At 37.5% G+C, this 22,866-nt stretch overlaps 1 protein-coding gene across 1 annotated transcript; it reads right to left on the reverse strand.

The window, feature by feature from the left end:
- Positions 1-779: 779 nt before the first annotated feature.
- Positions 780-4,148, reverse strand: LOC110644975 (MDIS1-interacting receptor like kinase 2). The gene is made up of 2 exons (XM_058145534.1): positions 1,446-4,148; positions 780-1,344 (listed from the first exon to the last, which is right to left on the reverse strand). The coding sequence occupies exons 1-2, from the start codon at positions 2,473-2,475 to the stop codon at positions 878-880; spliced, it is 1,497 nt and encodes a 498-aa protein (XP_058001517.1). The 5' UTR covers positions 2,476-4,148; the 3' UTR covers positions 780-877.
- Positions 4,149-22,866: the final 18,718 nt, after the last annotated feature.

Here is a 22,866-nt window from a genome sequence, read left to right on the forward strand (position 1 = left end):
AAATAAAACGACGTAGTTTATTTGATGCTACGTCCAGTACTATTGCCACAAAAATGAGATTGATAGCCTTAAACTCAGCCGCTTTCACACTTAAATTAGAATATTAAAATTTAGAAACGGAAGAATAATAAAATAATTTAATAAATTGAGTGTTTACTTTTTGACTACCATATAAACCGCATAGTTTATTATTAAATACATTTTTTCTTTTTACTTTTTTATTATATAAATAAAAAATATATATAAATTGTTAAATTATTTTAAAGATATATTAAAAAATATTAATTTTGTTTATAAAAAAATAATTTAATATCTAAAATTTTAATTCATTAACAAAAATAATTCCTCCATTTAAATTATTTTGGACCATGTCATGAAGTCAAGGTCTACTGTTCTCCACCAAGTCAAGGATACATTAATGGAACATAGTGAAACGAAAAAGGCCGAAAATATTTACCCCTTGTTTTTCTTTAAACACCTGAGAACAAGAGTATAAGATTTTATTGTAATTTATTCATTTTTATTAAATAATTTATTAAAATAATTAACCAAGAATCAAACTAATAATTATAATTTAAATAATAATAAATTAATGATAGAATGCAATTTATATTGTAATTTAACATGATGTAATTATTTAAACGTGCAAATTGGGTTCAATTATGCAAAACAACTTAATGCTTCAACAGCAAGGACGCTAGTGATCATTCATACCAGACTGGCTGTCCATTATGAATTCAGTAAAATTAGAAAAAAATAAATAAACTTTAAAATTTTAGACAATTGTTATATATAAAAGGGTATGTTTTACATTGAGCTGCGTCCACCATGGCCCAATTCCACCACAAATTGAAAGAACAAGTGTTTATCAGACTTGCTATCCAACACTCTCCTGGTCCTGTGACAAGTTCAATTTGGATATTTCAATATCATGCTCACCTTCATGCCATGAAATAGAAATACCCGACTCTGTTTCCCCTGTTATGTAAATGTTCTGCTGCTTGAGCTCCAAGACAGAAATTGAATGGACAGGATCAGCTGGTGGTCTTCTCTGAGAGAGAAACTCTTGGGACACAAATTTCATTGCAGGTCGAAATTTTGGATTGGAATGTAAGCAAGCAAATGCAATTGTGGCAACAAAGATTACATCTTGGGCGAGAATCCTACTTCTGGGGGGTACTGGACGCGGATCCAGTATTTCATTTAGCATTATATTTTGGATACACGATGATGATGACAATAAGAGTAGCTCTCCTGGATGCTTTCCCATCAATATTTCCAATGCCACCACTCCAAAACCATAAACATCACATTTTTCGGTTACAGCCATAGTGCAGGCAAGTTCTGTGCATAAAGAAAACTATATTAAGGATAGTAAAAAAGGTTGTTTTTTTTTTTTTTTTTTTTTCTTGTTGTTGCAATTTTATTTGGGAATAGAAATTCACCTGGAGCTATGTACCCACAGGTACCACCAACAATGGTTCGATTGGATGAATCCGGATGAAGAAATCTGGCTACGCCAAAGTTGGATACAGAGCCCCACAACTCAGAATTCAAGAGAATTTTGTTGCTTGAAATGTCCCGATGTACAATTGGCGTTGCACAATCATGATGCATATATGATAAAGCCTGTCCCATGGCTTCGACAATGCTTATTCTTTTAGTCCAATCCAACTCCACAGCTTCGTCATCATTTCTCAGGATGGAAAACAAGCTTCCCCTTTCCAGGTACTCATAAACCAAAAACATGGATCGTTTGAATAAACAAAATCCATGAAGCTTTACGATGTTCTTATGGCGTATTTTAGTCAGCAGTTTCACCTCATTCTTGAAACATTCGTCAAAACTTGGTTCCTCAGCTTCCAACCGGTGGAGTTTCTTTAAAGCAACCACTTTGCCACGAGGAAGTTGTGCTTTGTAGACACTGCCATAGCTACCAGTGCCAATGCAATATCTAATGTCAAAGTCTTCAGTTGCTGCAATGATGTCTTCAAAAGCAATCCTTCCATCAAAGTTCCATATTGAAAACATGTCACCATTCTTCACTGTTTTTATCTCCTGGTCAAAATTCTTGGCCTTGTGTTGTGGGCATCGAGAAAGTAAAAAAAGTCCAAGAACCAAGAAGGCAATGAATTTGCCGATGGAAAGACAGATTCCCAAATATCGCAAGACTCTCGAGACTTTTCGAGGTCGAAAGCAAGGCTGGAGATCATCATAATTACCCTGGCATTTTAAGTTGTTACATCCCAAGAACTGCCTAGCGTTAGAGTTTAAGCATTGTGGAATTGGATCCGTGAAATAATTGCCCTGCAAATCGATGTAGGAGAAGTTGGCCAAGCAAGCACTAGAATTTGGAATCTGGCCGGAAAGATTATTGTGGCTGAGATCCAAGTACACTAAAAGTTGCAAGTTTCCAATTGTGGCAGGTATCTCTCCACTGAATAAATTGTGACTTAAATTCAAAAAAGTTGTCATGGAAAGGTTTCCAACTTGGAGGGGAATGCTTCCATTTAAGTAGTTATTGTCCAATGACAAATGAAATAAAGTGGAGCAATTTGTTAAATGAACAGGGATGGATCCACTAAGATTGTTATCTGAAAGCACCAATCCCGCTAGATTTTACAGTGCACCAACTTCAAGTGGAATCACACCAGAAATTTGGTTTTTAGAGAGATCAAGATGCTGCAAGTTAGGGAATTTCATAAGCTCAAGGTATATGGTTCCTCCTAAGAGATTTGAACCAAGGCGCAAATCTTTCAATCTGGTCAGATTACTGAGAGATGAACGAATTTGACCATTGACATTATTATCCCTCAAATCCAATTTATAAAGACTCTTCAAATTTCCAATTTCTTGGGGGACAAGTCCATGAATTTGATTGCGATCAAAGACAAGAGTCATCAACTGGGTTAAATTGCCAATTGTAGAAGGGATTGAACCATGGAGATTGTTTTCTCTAATAAGCAAAGAAAGCAGCCTCTTCAAATTTCCAAGTTCTAAAGGGATAACGCCATTAATTTGGTTGTATCCAAGGATAAGTCTTCACAATTGAGTTAAATTACCTAGAGTAAAAGGAATTGGACTGATGAGATTGTTACGCTGGAATAATAGATCAAGAAGACTGTTTAAATTTCCAATTTCTGAAGGGATAAGTCCATTAAATTGGTTGTAACCAAAGTTAAGTTTTCCCAATCTAGTTAAGTTACCAAGAGTAGAGAGGATTGTACCAGTGAGATTGTTATTCCAAATGGTCAAATAATTGAGGCTTTTCAAATTTTCAATTTCTGGAGGAATACTGCCACTAATTTGATTGTAACCAAGTTTAAGAATTTCCAATTTAGTTAAATTACAAAGAGTGGAGGGAATTGAACTAGTGATTTTATTGACAAGAAGAATTATAACTTTCAAATTGATTAAAAGGCCGAGATTAGAAGGGATTGAACCAGAAAGCCGATTGTTGGAGACAATGAAGTAAATTAGATTGGTTAAAAAGCAAGAGCTGAAGGGATTTGGCCAACAAGTTCATTGTGACCGAGAATCAAAAGAGAAAGGGCACTTAGATTCCCTAACACTGGAGGTATGGAACCATTGATATAATTATTTGAAATGTCAAATTCCAATAAATTTGTAAGGTTGGCAAGTAAAGAAACTGGTAAGTTACCCGTTAGATAATTCTGGGACGGTACTCGAGCTTTGAAAGGAGACCTATTTGACATGGGATGCTCCCAGAGAGTCCAATTCCACTAAGATTAAGCCGGATGAAGTTTGGGAAATAAGAAAAATTGAGGCTATGAATATTTGAGCCATTGTTGCAGTAGAGAGGTGGCGAAATGTCGATGACACTGCCAAAGTCATCGCAAACTATACCAGGCCAGCTGCAGTGACGAGAGGTGTTGTTGATAACATCATCACACCACCACCCGCTCTAGAGCAGAGCCCTTCCTTCTAAATCCGTGGATGAGTCAAATTCAGCTGCTGCTAGCTTGACTACAATACTGAAAATTGTAGCAATAAGTTGTGGAGACACCATGCTTAATTGGTTGGTGATTACAGCAGGTTATAATTGGTGAAGGTTGGTGAGGGCAGCAATTTAAGGTTTATATGTAGCTCTTATTACTAATTAACTGAGATGGTGGTGAGGAATTTAAAAAAACATTCTACTCTACCAAACACAAGTTTAAAGTTGTCACAACCCAACTTATGTATCAGACCAGCACTAAGACCTGGGCCAGCCTAAAGCTCCCGAGGCCTGTAGTAAGCCTAACTATTCTTTAACCCAACTCTAAGGCCCATTTGGGCCCAATTTTAAGAATTGAACCGGACAGAGTCCGGCCATAAAGTAGACTTTTCAACGGGGAGTTTTTTACTCACCCGACCTGTAAACATAATATATTATCAATTTGGGAGCTTAGCTCACCCTCCACATACTCATAACAACATAAAAATAAATGGAAGCTCAGCTCCCTCATCCAGTCCAACAAACATGCATATAATAATAAGTTTACAATTCCAACATGATAATTATATTACAGACCCAAATCAAATGAATATTTCTAACACATGCGAAAATTCTAGGAGTTAATAGAATTATACAAATATTAATAAATGACCTGCGAAGAAGAAAAGCAAGTTAACCACAACAAATATCCTCCTGTAGCCTGAAAAAATAATGAACAGGAGTGAGCGTTCAACTCAGAAAGTAAAATATCAATTTTAACCATAATCTCTATAACTATCTAAAGCTAATGCACCCTGTAAAATGAAATACAACATCAGCAATATTTTCACATCATAACAGCAAAAAGGTAATTTGGAGCACTCACACACCCGATAATGTCAAACAATACATATATGGAAGCTGATCCCCTATACAGCCCTCTTAATCCAAACTGTGCCAGCGAAGAACTCAAGCTCAGACTTCCACTTAATAAACTAAATCGGGGTCCCAGCGAAGAACTGAAGCCGTGTCTACCCCGAAGGACCGGGTCCCAGCGAAGATCTCAAGTCGTGTCTACCCGTCCATAGCCAACACCACATCACACGCACGCCAACGCACGCACACTGCTCCAAATTACCACAACAACATCCATGGCACTTTAACAGTTATGAATGCAACATAAAACGTGCCTAGAGTTTAACTATATATATATATATATATATATATATATAAGTGATGCAGGAGCATGCTTGAACATATAATAATATTGAAATTACAATTAAAATTAATATTTTACTTACAAACTTAACAGCAGTCACTGTGGCGGCTAAGCGGAGGAAGAAGGCTGTCCTGGCTCACCTGCCAATTTTATTACAATTATTTAGGACATTTGACCCAATACAAACTAAGAAAATACCAAAGATGTCCTAATTCGTGTCAAAAATCCGGCAGAATCTTCTCTATACCTAGGATCTACCCAACCTGTAAAAAGGCTTAAAACACACTTTTATATTCACAAACCATATATCAGCAACTCAATCACATCACACAACCCATCCTGGGCCAATCCAAACAGTCATCAATCACACGATGTAAAATTACATTTTAATCCTTATAATTGATCCTTTTTGCAAAAACTACCCAAATAATCTCTAAAAATTCTAAAATTTTGCCCCGCGGTCCTTAGCAATATTACTAAGCTAATGCAAAAAGAATCATAATTTTCTGAGCTACCACGAATATTTCATGGATTTTAATCCCATTCAAGCACTAGAAAATTAAGAAAAAGTAAGGTTTGGGTTTACCTATGCCGATTCCTACTCTGGGGACGCGCTCTGGACATCTGACAATGGTGGGGTAGCCAAAATCTCGGCCCAATTCAGAGACTTTTTCGGTAGCCAGTCTGTCTGGCCAGAATTTCACAGATCCAGGCAACCGTCGAATTTCTGCGAATTGAAGATACCTACAAGAAGCCCACAATATGGGGGTTAGCATAAAATTTTTACGGAATTTTCTAAGCTCATTTAATGTTCGGAAAAATACTACGAAGTTTCGTGGGACGCACCGAAAAACGGTGTCGAAAAATTTTGAAATTTATATTGCCGCGAAACTCTCGACGAGTGGAGCGCTTTGGCACTCTCGGTTTTCTCATGGGGTTCACGGTTTGCGAGAAATCTAGCCCAAAATCAAAATGGGCTAAAATTTTTCAGACAAAAATTGGACAAACCGCTCGATGGATTTTGGTGTTCTTGGTGTCTATAGAAAGCTCTCGAGGTGTAGATGGTGTTTGACACAAGACCAGGCCCAATCAGTAGCCGGATCGGCCGAATTTCGGCCGGGAATCCTAAACAGCGCATTGCACGTCGCGCGGTTTTGAGCGCATTTTTCCGGCGTTCCAGGCTGCGGCCGGCGAGGAGGGAAAGATGTGGCGGCGCGCCGGCGAGGTGGGGAGGGCTGGGTGGCGGCGGCGTGGCATGAGGGTGAGGGAGGAGAGAGAAAACGGGAGAGAGAGAAAGAGAGGTCAGGACGCACGTGAAAGGGAAGAAAAGAAGAAGAAGGCCGGTCCGATTCGACTGGTTCGATCCGGTCATGTTCGATTCGGTCGGTCCGATTCAAGATACAAAATTTTGAATTTTTACTCTGCCTTGGGATAAAAAACGAGGCCCAAAAATTTCGAAAAAATTCTAGAAAACTCAGAAAAATTTATAGAGTCCAAATATATTTTTAGTTTTGTCACGTGGTCTTTAAATTAATTTCTAAAAATCAGCAAAATTTTATATTTTCGAAAAATCGAACCCGATTTCTAGAACTCGAAAAATCTCAAATAATTTCCCAAAATTTAACTAAAATAAAATATCAATATTTACCCAAAAATAATAAATTAAAAAAAAATTAGGAGTGTTACATTTTTCCCCCCTTACAGAAAATTTGTTCTCGAATTTTACACAAGGCAGAATAAAGTATAGAATTACACATTGAATAGATAAGGGTACTTGCTACACATGTCCCGCTCTGACTCCCAGGTGCACTCTTCCACTGACTGGCTCCTCCATAAAACCTTAACGATAGGGTTCTGTTTTGATCTTAATTGCCTCACTTGGTAGTCCACTATGGCTACAGGTTGTTCCTCAAACGTCAAGTTTTCTTTCAGCTCTACTACATCTAGCTGTAACACATGAGAAGGATCAGGCATGTATTTCCTGAGCATGAAGATGTGAAACACAGGATGAACATGAGAAAGGTTGGGTGGTAACTCCAACCGGTAGGCAACTGCTCCAACTCTATCAGTAACCTCAAAAGGTCTAATATACCATGGTACATCTTGGTGGAGCCTGGTTGGACATTGTACAGTGTATAGTGTGCCTCTTGCATGATTTCATTTCTGAGATTGTCCACATTGGGCACACATATCCTAGAACCTTGCACTAGGGCGCCATCATTGGCAAATCCAAACTCACCACCTTCACTCTGCTGTACTCTTTCTATGATCTTCATCAATTATTGGTCTCTGTGCTGGGAAACTCTAATTCTATCTCGCAGGTCTGGTCTCACTGAAAAATGAGCCAACAAGACCCCCTCATCTGAAAGATCTAGGATTAGACCTTGATCCATCAACTCATGTACTTCCTGAATCAACGGTCTCTTCTCCGCTGATAGGTGTGCCAAGCTACCAGTAGATTTTCTGCTCAAAGCATCTGCTACTACATTGGTCTTCCCAAGGTGGTACTGGATGGTGCAATCATAGTCCTTCAGAAGCTCCATCCATCTCCTCTGTCTCAAGTTTAAATCCCTCTTTTGGAAGATGTACTTCAAACTCTTATGGTCGGTGTATATCTCACACACTTCACCATACAGGTAGTATCTCCAGATTTTTAGTGCAAAGACCACAGCCGCCATTTCCAAATCACAGGTGCGGTAATTCTGTTCATGTCTCTTCAGCTGCCTTGAAGCATAAGCCACTACTTTTCCATTCTACATCAAAATACACCCTAAGCCAACTATGGAGGCATCACAGTACACGGTATAACCTTCACCACTCATCGGTAGTGTCAACACTGGGGTGGTGGTTAGACACTCCTTAAGCTTTTGGAAACTCTCCTCACAGTCATCTGTCCAAATGAATAGAACATTCTTCCAAGTTAACTTAGTTAGGGGAGTCGCTATCCTGGAAAAATCTTGCACAAAACGCCTATAGTAGCCAGCTAGACCTAAAAAACTCCACACCTCAGTGACTGTTGTAGGCCTAAGCCAATCAGTTACAGCCTCAATTTTCTTAGGATCCACTTGAATGCCTTCCCTAGAAACCACGTGTCCCAAGAATGAGATGCTTTCTAGCCAAAATTCACATTTTAAAAATTTGGCATATAGCTGGTGCTCCCTCAAAGTCTGCAATACTATCCTTAAATGCCACATGTGTTCTTCCTTGGTCCGAGAGTATACCAAAATGTCATCTATAAATACGATGACAAAACGGTCCAGGAATGGCCTGAACACCCTATTCATCAAGTCCATGAAGGCTGCTAGTGCATTAGTGAGTCCAAAAGACATCACCAAGGACTCATAATGACCATATCTTGTCCTGAATGATGTTTTGGACACAACCTCATTCCTGATTTTCAACTAATGGTAACCTGATCGCAGGTCTATCTTGGAAAAGAATCTAGCTCCTTGGAGCTGATCAAACAGATCATCGATCTGAGGAAGTGGATACTTGTTCTTCACAGCCACCCTATTCAGCTGTCTATAATTAATACACAACCTCAATAACCCATCTTTCTTTCTCACGAATAGAACAGGAGCACCCCAGGGTAAAGTGCTCGGACGTATAAAACCCTTGTCCAAAAGCTCCTGTAGTTGCTCCTTTAGCTCTTTCAATTCTGCCGGTGCCATCTTGTAAGGCGACATTAATATGGGGTTTGTACCCGGCACAACATCAATGCAGAACTCTATTTCCCTTCCTGGTGGCAACCCTGGAAGCTCCTCAGGGAAGACATCCATGAATTCTCTGACAACTGGAACATTTTCATGTTGACACCTTCTACAGGTGTATCTCTTACCAATGCCAAATACTCTTGACATCCATGCCTCAATATTTTTCTAGCATTAATTGTTGACACCAAATTATATGGAGCCACGCTCCTGTCACCATCAAAGCTAAACTCTTCCACACCAGGTATATGGAAATACACCTTTTTGTTCCTGCAGTTTAAAGTGGCATAATGAGCTGTCAACTAATCCATTCCCAAGATTACATCGAAATCCATTACTGGTAGAGGAACCAAGTCTGCTGGGAGGATCTTTCCATCCACTACTACTAGGCTACCCGAAAAAACCATATCTACATCTATGTTATCACTAAGCGGGGTAGCTACAGACAAAGGACATTCTAAAGTTGTAGGGTTCCTACCCAATCTCATGGCAAACACTAGGGAGACAAATGAGTGTGTAGCACCCGGATCTATTAAAACACGAGCCTCATAGGAACAGACCAGAAGAATACCTGCCACAATTGCATTGGAAGCCTGAGCATCCTGGTGGGTCAGGGTGAAAACCCGTGCTTGACCCCTACCCTGGGTGGCAGAACCCTGATACTGACTTCTACCTCCTGATCTGCCTCTAAATTCACATCCCTCTTGTCCTCGGCCCTGTTGGCCACTGAACTGACTACCTGCCATGCTGGAAGCACCAGGATACAACTGACGAGGAACATTTGCAAAAGAACCCTATGACCCTATCTGTGGCTCGCTAAACACGGGGCATTCCCTAGCAAAGTGACCTGGTTGGGCACACCTGAAGCATACTCCTGAACCTATCATACAAGGTCCTGAATGTCCTCTTCCACACTGTGCACAAGGTGCAAAGGAGGATCCTGAACCATACCCAGAACTGCTGTACCCAAACTGTGACCACTGCTGGATCCGTACCCTGGTCTGAATCCTCGAGATTTGTGTCTAAAACTACTCCTCTTGTTCCTACTTCTTCCTTTATAATTACTCTGGCCTCCGCTATCCGGAGCACCCATGTGGGGAACACCTGAAGAACCCTCTACTCTATTTTTCTTTGCTCTTCCACTGTCATCTTTGATGTAGCTAATCTCAATCTGTCTGGCTCGATTAACTACCATATCAAAAGATTGATCAGACATCATGGCCAGATTTGCATACCTCTTGTCAAGCCCCTTTAGGAACCTCTTCACCTTCATAGTTTCTGTAGCCACTGCTGTAGGGGCATATTTGCTCAATTTTAGAAATTCTGTAGCATATTCATCTACAGACTTGCCATTCTGCCTTAAGGCCTCAAAGGCCCACTGCTTTTGGTCTCTGAAACTTTCTGGTACAAACCTGTTGATAAACAGTTCCATAAACTGGGTTCATGACAAACCTTCCATCCTAGGTAATATGTAGTCATTCATCCATTATCTAGGCATAGGCCCCATGACATGCTGCACACACTCAATAAGTCTTCTGTCAATCAACTACAATTCCATCCCTGCCTATCTGTAGGAATCCAAAAACCGATATGCATCGTCTGATACATCATAAGTACAGGCACCAACTTCTTGAAATTGATTATCTATTTGTAAGGTTCCCCTCTTGGTGTGGAGGACTGCTGCTTCTGTGGGGGGTGAATCATATACTGCGCCATCATATTGATGGTTCTTTGCAAACCAGCTAGAGTAGCTGCCATTGGGACCATGGGACCCGGGGCCACAAAAGACTGATCCTGAACTGGTGGTGGCTACTCCTCTACTTGAGCAGCTCTAGGCCTCCTACCCCGCCTCCTCAGGGCAGGCACCTCATCCTGTGCCGACACCTCGTCAGGCACATCTGGTTCTGGTGCAGTGGCAGCTCTCCTGCTACTATGCATTTTTCTGAAATTCAGCAGCATTAGCCCACAAAATTTCAAAACAATATATTACACAGCTCTATAAACTCATATTTCACACAGTTATGTAAAGCAGAAACAAGAAGCAAAGATGACAATGCAAGACGAATGTGAACCCTATATTCCGCATGTGACTTTTATTAGACTCTTCCCAACACTTTAGACAATTTTTCCCTATGAATCTGGAGCCTAAGCTCTAATACCACATTTGTCACGACCCAACCTATAGGCCGGACCGGCACTAGGACCTGGGCCAGCCTAAAGCCCCCGAGGCCCGTAGTAAGCCTAACTATTCCTTAACCCAACTCTAAGGCCCATTTGGGCCCAATTTCAAGAATTCAACCAGACAGAGTCGGGCCATAAAGTAGACCTTTCAACGAGGAGTTTTTGACTCACCCGACCTGTAAACATGATATATAATCAATTGGGGAGCTCAGCTCACCCTCCACATACTCATAACAACATAAAAATAAATGGAACCTCAGCTCCCTCATCCAGTCCAACAAACATGCATATAATAATAAGTTTACAAATCCAATATGGTAATTATATTACAGACCCAAATCAAATGAATATTTCTAACACATGCAAAAATTCTAGGAGTTAATAGAATTATACAAATATTAATAAACGACCTACGAAAAAGAAAAGCAGGTTAACCACAACAAATATCCTCCTGTAGCCTGGAAAAATAATGAACAGGAGTGAGCATTCAACTCAAAGAGTAAACTATCAATTTTAACCATAATCTCTATAACTATCTAAAGCTAGTGCACCCTGTAGAGTGAAATGCAATATCGGCAATATTTTCACATCATAACAGCAAAAAGGTAATTTGGAGCACTCATACACCTGATAATGTCAAACAATACATATATGGAAGCTGATCCCCATTACAGCCCTCTTAATCCAAACTGTGCCAGCGAAGAACTCAAGCTCGGACTTCCACTTAATAAACCAAATCAGGGTCCCAGTGAAGAACTAAAGCCGTGTCTACCCCAAAGGATCGGGTCCCAGCGAAGATCTCAAACCGTGTCTACCCGTCCATAGCCAATACCATATCACACGCACGCCAACGCACGCACATTGCTCCAAATTACCACAACAACATCCATGGCACTTTAACAGTTGTGAATGCAATATAAAACGTGCCTAGAGTTTATAAATAAATATATATATATATATATATATATATATATATATATATATATAAGTGATGCATGGGCATGCTTGAACATATAATAATATCGAAATTACAATTAAAATTAATGTTTTACTCACAGACTTAACAGCAGTCACTGTGGCAGCTGAGTGGAGGAGGAAAGCTGTCCTGGCTCACCTGAAAATTTTATTATAATTATTTAGTATATTTGACTCAATACAAACTAAGAAAAGACCAAAGATGTCCTACTTCGTGCCGAAAATCTGACAGAATCTCCTCTATACCTAGGATCTACCTAACCTGTAAAAAGACTTAAAACACACTTCTATATCCACAAATGATATATCCACAACTTAATCACATCACACAGCCCCTCCTGGGCCCATCCAAACAATCATCAATTACACGATGTAAAATTACAGTTTAGTCATTATAATTGACCCTTTTTGCAAAAAACTACCCAAATAAGCTCTAAAAGTTCTAAAACTTTGTCCCGCGGTCCTTAGCAATATTACTAAGCTAATGCAAAAAGAATCATAATTTTCTGAGCTACCATGAATATTTTATGGATTTTTAATCCCATTCAAGCACTAGAAAATTAAGAAAAAGTAAGGTTCGAGTTTACCTATGCCGATTCCGACTCTGGGGACGCGCTCTGGACGTCTGACAATAGTGGGATAGCCAAAATCTCAGCCCAATTCAGAGACTTTTTCGGTAGCCGAACTGTCTGACCGGAATTTCACAGACTTGGGCAACCGTCGAATTTCTGCGAATTGAAGGTACCTATACGAAGCCCACAACACGGGGGTTAATATAAAATTTTTACAAAATTTTCTAAGCTCATTTAATACTTGGAAAAACACTACGAAGTTTCGTTGGACCCACCGAAAAACGGTGTCAGAAAATTTTGAAATTTATATTGCCGCGAAACTCTCGACGAGTGGAGCGCTCTGGTACTCGCGGTTTTCTCGTGGGGTTCACGATTTGCGAGAAATCTAGCCCAAAAGTCAAAATGGGCTAAAACTTTTCGAACAAAAATTAGACAAACCGCTCTATGGATTTTGGTGTTCTTGGTGTCCATGAAAAGCTCTCGAGGTGTAGATGATGTTTGACACAAGACCCGGCCCAATCGATGGCTAGATCGGCCGGATTTCGGCCGGGAAGTCGAAACGGCGCGCTGCGCTTCGCGCGGCTTTGGCCCGTTTTCCTGGCATTCCAGGCGGCGACCGGCAAGAAGGGAAGGCTGGGGCGGCGCGCCGACGAGGTGGGAAGGGCTGGGTGGCGGTGGCGCGGTGTGAGGGTAGGGAGGAGAGAGAAAACGGGAGAGAGAGAAAGAGAGGTCAGGACGCGCGGGGAAGGGAAGAAAAGAAGAAGAAGGCCGGTCCAATCCAGTTCGGTTCGATTTGGCCGGTCTGATTCAAGATACAAAATTTTGAATTTTTACTCTGCGTTGGAACCGAAAATAAGGCCCAAAAATTTCGAAAAAATTTTAGAAAACTCAGAAAATTTCGTAGAGTCCAAATATATTTTTAGTTTTGCCACATGGTTTTTAAATTAATTTTTAAAAATCATCAAAGTTTTATATTTTTAAAAAATCAAACTTAATTTCTAAAATCCGAAAAATCTCAAATAATTTCTCCAAATTTAACTAAAATAAAATTTTAATATTTATCTAAAAATAATAAATTTTAAAAAATTAGGGATGTTACAAAAGTTTTCAAATCTTGAAAAATCTCTCCTTACTTTAAAAAAGCCACCTTCCAAACAAAGGTTTAAAGTTTAAAGAAAAATTATTGCTTAAAAAAAATCTTACTTCCAAATAAATAATTCATGCAGTATCTAGTTGGCATTGAGTTTGAAAATTTTAAATTATTTTTTTAAATAAAAATATCATTTTAAGTGTTGTCAAAAAAAATAATTTAAATAAATTATTTTTTAATATATATATTTAAAAATATAAATTTTTTCAATAATAATTTCAATGTAACGGTAAACAATCCGCTATCCTAACCTTGCATCAAAAAGTTCCAGAAACGAAGAGAATATTTGTATTTAAAAAAAAAAAAGTGAAAATTTGTATTTTAAATTTTAAAAGAAATAAAAAGTTCAAATATTTGTATTAAAAAAAAAGTAAAAATTTGTATTTTAAATTTTAAAAGAAATAAAAAGTTCAAGAAGTAAAAGTAACCGACAAGATGGCTTAGAAAACGGAGGGACGTGAGTCTCTTCTACGTCAACGGAAATTTCCTTCGACAACTTCTTACCTGACTTTTTTTGTCTTTTTACCAAACCGAAACCTTAGGACAAGGCTGTCAATAAGCATAATCATTGGTGCATGCTATTAAGCCTACAGATTAATAGGCTAATCATCAACGAGGTTGAAAGGAGCGAAAAAAGGTTTTATATTTTTTAAATAAAATTAAATATTTAATTATTATAAATAAAAATAATTTCTATTAAAAGTGTTTTAACTAGGAATAATAATAAATAAATTATTTATAAAAATTATCATATTTAAATTTAAATTTAAATTTAATTAATATTTTTAAAACTCGAATCATTTTTAAATCTGATTAAAATTTATTCTTAATTATCTGAATTCGTTTTAAATTCTATTATTATTACTCATAAATACTCGAATTCATTTAATTTTATATATTTTAATTAATAATTTATATAAAAAATAATTTTTATTAATAATTTATATTTTAAAAATTTTAATAATTCTATAAAATATTTCAATTTTATTTTATATAAAATAAAAAATATAAAAATTTATATATATTATTATAAAAAAAATATATCTTATATTTAATTAAATATTTATATAAACGAATACGAGATAACGAATACTAAACATGTAAAATTTGAACTCGTTACGAATATTAAATTTTAAACCCAATTATATACTGTCCAAACTCATTCTATTAGAGTTCGATTGAATCAGACGTCAACGAAAATTCGACTCGTTACTATCTCTAATTTTAACCTCATAATGAACTTTCTCGACATTAGCAAGTGAAGCCCAGTCCACTTGAGATACTTATGGTTTAATAACAGAAAAAAATTAATAGGCTAATTAGGTTAAGTGGAAATTATTAGATCAAATTTTAAATGGGTTTTTATAAAAAGAAAAAAAAATTGTTCGTTTTACCCTTACCTCTAAACGATTTGTTTTTTTTTTTTAATTCAAATTAAGGGTGAAGTCAGAAAATTATTAGATTTTATACAAATATAGAACATAATAAATCAAAGGCAAATTAATATGATATACCAAAAGGATAACTTGATGAGATTATTAATATAATGAAAAAATTAATGAGCTTTAATACAGTAATATTGAGTTGTTTTTAAAACTGCGAAATCTCGGTACTTAAAATGAGCTTGTCAAATAATGATCTAGGGCCTGTTTGGTTTAACGCTTGAATACAACTGATAGCTATTACTGTTAGCTGATAGCTGATAACTGATAGCTGATAACTGATAGCTGATGATAGCTGTTTTATGTTAAGTGTTTGGTAAAATTATATTTAACTGTTGCTGTTGATATGTGAAATGACTAATAAAGGTATATATCATATAATTTATTTTATTATTTAAATAAATATAAATTTATTATATTATATTATTTATTTTATTATTAAATTAAATATATAATTATTAATTTAATATATTATATTATTTAAATTAATATATTATATTATTTAAATAAATATATAATTATTAATCTTTTATATTATATCATTTATTTTATTATTAAAATAATAAAATAATTATTATTGTTAATAGAAAAATTTATAATTAATTTTAAGTATTTAGATATAAATAAATATTTTATATTTTACGTTATTAATAAAATATATTTTAACAAAATTGAAATACCTTAATTAAAATGTTAAAATTATAAATAAAAAAAATAAAAATATTAATAATATTAATTTTCAAGTTAAATAAAAAAGGATAATATGGTCAAAATAAAAAATAAAACCAAATCAGCTATCAACTGATGAGAAACAGCTCTAAAAATAGAGCTAATACAGACTACAGCTGATAGGTATCATATTAGTTACCCATTAGTTATTAGCTCTACTTTTTTAAACTTACCAAATACTATAATTTACCTATTTTGGTGTCTATTAACTATCAGTTACACCCAACAGCTAAACCAAACACACCCTAGAGTAGGAGCTGCATCCCTCCTTGAGAAAGTTGAGCAGGTAAAAAGGTTTATTTTTCTTGAAGGTGCGTGGATTTCAGATATTCATCTTTCTAGCATATAATCAATTTTTTTTTTTAATTATTTATATTGGTTCCTTTATGTAATTTCAGCTATATGATCTAATTCTTATGTTATTCTTTTTGCAGGTTTTGCTAGCAATTTTCATTTGATAGAATTTGGAGCATTAGGGTGAGTGAGTGAACTACCAATATCTACAATTGCAATAGTGGGAGTATATATATATATGCTGAAGCTTCAAAATTGATTTACAATAGTGTACCACTTAAACTATTACAACTGCTTAAAAAGTGGCCATGTGGCACAATTTCTTTATTTTTTTAATATTTTTATATAAAAAATTAACTTATTATATTAAATATCAATTTTTCATGTTTTTTCAAATTCTAACCATCAAAATCTTATCTCATATTAAAAAAAATTATCTAAATTTCTTTATTACAATATCTTTTTTAAAATTGAAATTCTTAAATTTATATTTTCAAGTATTAAAAAATTTATTATCATCTGAAATAAAATTATAATTAATTAAAATTTTTACCATTAATGTAATTTTATAATATAATTATAAAAATATAAAATATAAAAATATATATTAATTTTTATTACTAAAATAAAATAATAAATAATCTATATAATACATGGACAAAATGACTTATTATATAGTAAAGTGATGATACCGTACCAACACTTTACGTTAAAAAACAAAGCAATACGAAATAAATAAATATTTAAATATAATTATTAAATTTAAAAAAAAAAAACTACTTTGTGGTTATAATTTTTCGGACCCACGACATACGCATGTTTATTTATCATTTCGTGTAGACTATTTACATAAAATAATCGACGCGGTGCATAATTTCTCTTACATTCGTGGCCATTGGGACAGAGTGGACCCACGTGTATATTGAGGGGCCCTCCCCCAATTTTTTTTTTAAGATATGTTAATTATTTTTTTAAAAGAAATAAATATATATGTTAATTATTAAGGAGTTTCTTTTAAAAAAAAATTGAAGTTTTAATACTTTTTATATTTATTTAAGTTATTAAATTTAAATTTTTAGTGATTACATTTATTAATGTCTCTAATAGTCTCTCCCACTCCTTCACTAGCTCTTCCTCTTGTTCCCCCTTATACGATGTTTTTCCTAGGAAAATGCTAATAAAGTTTTAATTCCTCTTTACAACCAAAGGTGGATCCCCTTTGGAAAATGGCTTCTGGTCACTGAACCACCTTCTTCTCCTAATCTTGTTAATTTTACCTTTTCACTTTTCTTTTCCCCTCCTTGAAGAACAATTTTAGCAAATAAAATAGATAATCTAGTAAAAATTTCTTATATACCTGAAATGTCCAAGTTGAAGAATCTATCATTCATTTCTTAAACCCCGATAATATCTATAGGAGAACTGGTTCAGGGACGGAGTCAGGGAGAAATCTCTTGGAGGAGTAAAATGTTTATCGAAGGAGGAGGAACTTCTTGTCTTTGTGCCCTGGGTTTAGTCATCTGTAGATCGACCCATGAGTAGGTCCACCCAGAATTACATAGAGCCATCCAAACATTACAATGAGACGTGTACAATTTGTCTCTTGGAGAAATTCATCAACTCACTCTTGCTACTTTGGGAATCTTGCCAAATGAAATGAGTACAATCAAGAATTTGTTCGGGCTTGGTTCTTAGGCTGATAGAAGTAGAACTTTTGATGGTGAAGATTTTTTTAGACTATATGATAATATTTTTCAAATTCTTTAAATTATCCACTGGCATGATTACCTCTCACAAAAAATGCACGATGAAACCTTCACCACGATCACAAACGAACACCACAAACACAAATGACCATCCAACCCTCAATCCTGCAGGCTGAGTCTGAAGAAACATCAGAAGAGCAATTTTATCAACTTTAATATTTAAAATCAATTTTTCCATTAACTAAAAATTTAAATTTTTGTAACATAAAAATTTGTCTATTTATTTTATTTGTAGAGTCAAAATGTTTAGTTATCATTTATTATAATAATAATAATTATAAATTATTATTTTAAAATATTAATTAATTTAAAATATCTGGATACACTTTTTTTAATCAGCATCTATTTATTAATTAAATATGTCACGACCCAACCTATGGGCCGGACCGGCACTAGGACCTGGGCCAGCCTAAAGCCCCCGAGGCCCGTAGTAAGCCTTAACTATTCATTAACCCAACTCTAAGGCCCATTTGGGCCCAATTTCAAGAAAACAAACGGACAGAGTCCGGCCATAAAATGGACTTTCCAACGGGGAGTTTTTGACTCACCCGACCTGTAAACACAATAAATACTCAATTGGGGAGCTCAGCTCACCCTCCACATACTCATCAACATAAAATAAATGGGAGCTCAGCTCCCTCATCCAATCCATCAACATGCATAACATATTTAAGTTTACAGGTCCAACATGATAAAAATATTACAGACCAAATTCAAATAAATACTGCTAACACATGCGGAAATTCTAGGAGTAATTAAAATTACACAAATATTAATAAACAACCTGCGAAGTAGAAAGACAGGTTAACTCAGAACAAAATATCCTCCTGTGGCCTGTAAAAATTTTTGAACAGGAGTGAGCGTTCGACTCAGAGAGTAAAATATCAATCTTAACTATAATCTCTATAACTATCTGAACTAATGCACCCTGTAGAGTGAAATGCAACATAAACAACATCTTCACATCATAACATCAAAAAGGTAATTTGGAGCACTCACGCACCCTGTAACATCAATCATAATATATGGGAGCTGATCCCCTATACAGCTCTCTTAAATCCAATCTGGTGCCCAAGAACTCATTTCGGACTTCCACTTAAATACCAAATCGGGTCCCAAATAAGAACTCAAGCCGTGTCTACCACCCAGAACGGGTCCCAGCGAAGAACTCAAGCCGTGTCTACCCGTCCTATCCATAGTCCACACCACATCACACGCACGCCAACGCACGCACACTGCTCCAAATTACCACAACAACACTCATGGCACATTAACAGTTATCAATGCAACATAATTCGTGCCTAGAGTTTAACTACATAAATATAAGCATATAGGTGATGCATGGGCATGCTGAACATATAATAATATCGAAATTACAGTTAAAATTAATATTTTACTCACAGACTTGATGACAAATTACTGTGGCGGCTGGGCGGAGCAAGAAGGCTGTCTCGGCTCACCTGACAATTACATTACATCTATTTAATAAATTTGACTCAATACAAACAAAGAAAAATATCAAGTACGTCCTAAGTCGTGCCGAAAATCCGGCAGAGTCTCCCCTATACCTAGGACCTACCCAACCTGCAAAAGGGTTCAAAACACACTTCTATACTCACAATCCATATATCAACAGTTCAATCATATCACACAGCCCCTCCTGGGCCCATCAAATCAGTCATCCATCACAATACGCAAAATTTCAATTTAGTCCTTATTATTGATCATTTTTGCAAAAACTGCCCAAACAAGCTCTAAAAATTATAAAACTTTGCCCCGCGGTCCTTAGCAATATTACTAAGCTATTGCAAAAAGAATCGTAATTTTCTAAGCTACCACGAATATTTTATGGATTTTTAATCCTATTTAAGCACTAGAAAATTACGTAAAAACAAGGTTCGGGTTTACCTTTGCCGATTCCGACTTCGGGAACGCGCTCGGGACGTCTGACAATGGGGGGCTAGCCAAAACCTCGGCCCAATTCGGAGACTTTTCCGGTAACGGGTCTGTCTGGCCCGAAATTTGCAGACCCGGTCAACTGTCGAATTTCCGCGAATCGAGGATACCTACACGAAGCCCATAACACGGGGGTTAGTACATAAATTTTTCAGAATTTTCTAAGCTCATTTAGTGCTCGAAAATACACTGCAAAGTTCCGTGGGACCCACCGAAAAACGGTGTCGGAAAAATTCGAAATTTATGTCGTTGCGAAGCTCGACGAATGGAGCGTCTTTGGTGGCCTCGGTTTCCTCGTGGGATTCACGGTTTTCGAGAAATTTAGCCCAAAAGTCGAAATGGGCTAAAATCTTCCCGAGCAAAAATCGGACAATCCGCTCGATGGATTTCGGCGTTCTTGGTGTCTATGGAAAGCTCTCGCCGAGTAGATGGTTTTGGACACAAGACCCGGTCCAATCGGTGGCCGGATCGGCCGAGGAAGCGGGCTGCGCAGGGGGAGAATCGCGCGCGTTCCGGCCGCTCAGGCCGGGCCGGGTGGAGAAGGCGGGCGTGGGGAGGACGCAGGGGAGGCGGCTGGCCGGCGGCAGGGGAGGGGAGGAGAGAGAAAAGAGAGAGAGAAGGGGAGAGCATCGCGCGCGGGAGGAAGAGGAAGAAAAAGAGAAGAGACCGGTCCGATTCGACCGGTCCGATCCGGTCCGGTTCGATTCGGCCGGTTCGATTCGAAATACAAAATTTTGAATTTTTACTCTGCCTCGGGACCGAAAACGAGGTCCAAAAATTCCGAAAAAATTTCTGAAAACTCAGAAAAATACGTAGACTCCAAATATATTTTTAGTTTTGCCACGTGGTCTTTAAATTAATTTTTAAAAATCATCAAAGTTTATATTTTCGGAAAATCGAACCCGATTTTTAAAATCCGAAAAATCTCAAAAAAATTCCTAAAATTCAAATAAAATTAAAATACCAAAAATACTCATAAATAATAAAATTTGGGGTGTTACATTCTCCCCCCCTTACAGAAAATTCGTCCTCGAATTTTTACACAAGGCAGAATAAAGTACATGATTATACATTGAACAAGTAAGGGTACTTGCTACGCATGTCCCGCTCTGACTCCCAGGTGCACTCTTCCACTGACTGACTCCTCCACAAAACCTTAACTATAGGGATCTGTTTGGATCTTAGCTGTCTTACTTGGTAGTCCACTATGGCTCTGAGTTGCTCCTCAAATGTCAAATTCTCCTTTAGCTCTATCACATCCGGCTGCAGTACATGAGAAGGATCGGGAATGTATTTCCTTAGCATGGAGATGTGAAACACGGGATGAACGTGAGAAAGGTTGGGTGGTAGCTCCAACCGGTAGGCAACGGCTCCAACTCTATCAGTAACCTCAAAAGGTCCGATATACCGAGGTGCCAACTTGCCCTTCTTTCCGAATCTCATGACTCCCTTCATTGGAGATACCTTCAGGAATACATAGTCGCCACGCAAACTCCACATCCTCCGTCTGGGTCCGTGCATAACTCTTACGCCTCTTGAAAGTCAAGTTTTGTCGTTCACGATTAAGGGAACCATCTCTGAAGTGTACTGCACCAGGTCTACATCACGCATCCTTGCTTCCCCCATTTCCGTCCAACACAGAGGAGACCTACACTTTCTTCCATATAGTGCCTCATAGGGTGCCATCCCTATGCTGGAGTGATAACTGTTGTTGTAGGCAAATTCCACCAAAGCTAGCTGCTCATCCCATTGACCTCCAAAATCCAAGACACTCATGCGAAGCATGTCTTCCAGTGTTTGGATTGTCCTTTCGATGTCCGTCTGCATGCGAGGGTGGAAAGTCAGATCTTGAAGTTCAATTGTGTGCCAAGTGCCTCCTGCAACTTTCTCCAAAACCGAGAAGTGAATCAGGGCTCTCGCCGATATTATGGAAGCTGGAACTCCATGCAATCGACTATTTCTCGAATGTAGAGCCGCATCTTGTGCCCGAGTATGTAGTCTTTACAGGTAAGAAGTGAGCTGATTTGGTCAAGCGGTCTACAATTACCCATATCGAATCATATCCTCGTGTGGTACGAGGCAACCCAGTCACAAAATCCATAGTAATCATTTCCCACTTCCATTCTCAGGATAGGAGCTCTTGCAGCCTTCCCCGACGGTCTCTAGTGTTCAAACTTCACCTTCTGACAAGTCAAGCACTTGGACACAAAGTCTGCTATGTCTCTCTTCATGCCATTCCACCAAGAGCTATCTTTCACATCATGGTACATCTTGGTGGAACCTGGGTGGACACTGTACAGTGTGTAGTGTGCCTCTCGCATGATTTCATTCCTGAGGTTGTCCACATCGGGCACACATATCCTAGAACCTTGCACTAGGGCGCCATCATTGGCAAATCCAAACTCACCACCTTCACCTTGCTGTACTCTTTCTATGATCTTCATCAATAGAAGGTCTCTTAGCTGGGAAACTCTAACTCTGTCCCTCAAGTCTGGCCTCACTGAAAAGTGAGCCAACAATACCCCCTCATCTGAAAGATCTAGGATTAAACCTTGATCCATCAACTCATGTACCTCCTGAATCAATGGTCTCTTCTCTACTGAAATGTGCGCCAAACTGCCAGAAGATTTTCTGCTCAAGGCATCTGCTACAACATTGGCCTTCCCAGGGTGGTACTGGATGGTGCAATCATAGTCTTTCAGAAGCTCCATCCATCTCCTCTGTCTCAAGTTTAAGTCCCTCTGTTGGAAGATGTACTTTAAACTCTTGTGGTCGGTGTATATCTCGCACACTTCGCCATACAAGTAGTGTCTCCAGATTTTTAGTGCAAAGATTACAGCCGCCATTTCCAAATCATGGGTGGGGTAGTTCTGCTCATGCCTCTTCAGCTGCCTTGAAGCATAAGCCACTACCTTTCCATTCTGCATCAAGACAC

This window comes from Hevea brasiliensis, chromosome 4 (assembly GCF_030052815.1).
Source record: "Hevea brasiliensis isolate MT/VB/25A 57/8 chromosome 4, ASM3005281v1, whole genome shotgun sequence".
NCBI lineage: Eukaryota > Viridiplantae > Streptophyta > Magnoliopsida > Malpighiales > Euphorbiaceae > Hevea > Hevea brasiliensis.

Coding starts and splice junctions, on each gene's coding strand:
- LOC110644975 (XM_058145534.1), bottom strand. CDS start 2,475: ATGACAACTTTTTTGAATTTAAGTCACAATTTATTCAGTGGAGAGATA. Junction 1,345..1,445: donor CTGTGGGTACATAGCTCCAG/GTGAATTTCTAT, acceptor CTTTATGCACAG/AACTTGCCTGCACTATGGCT.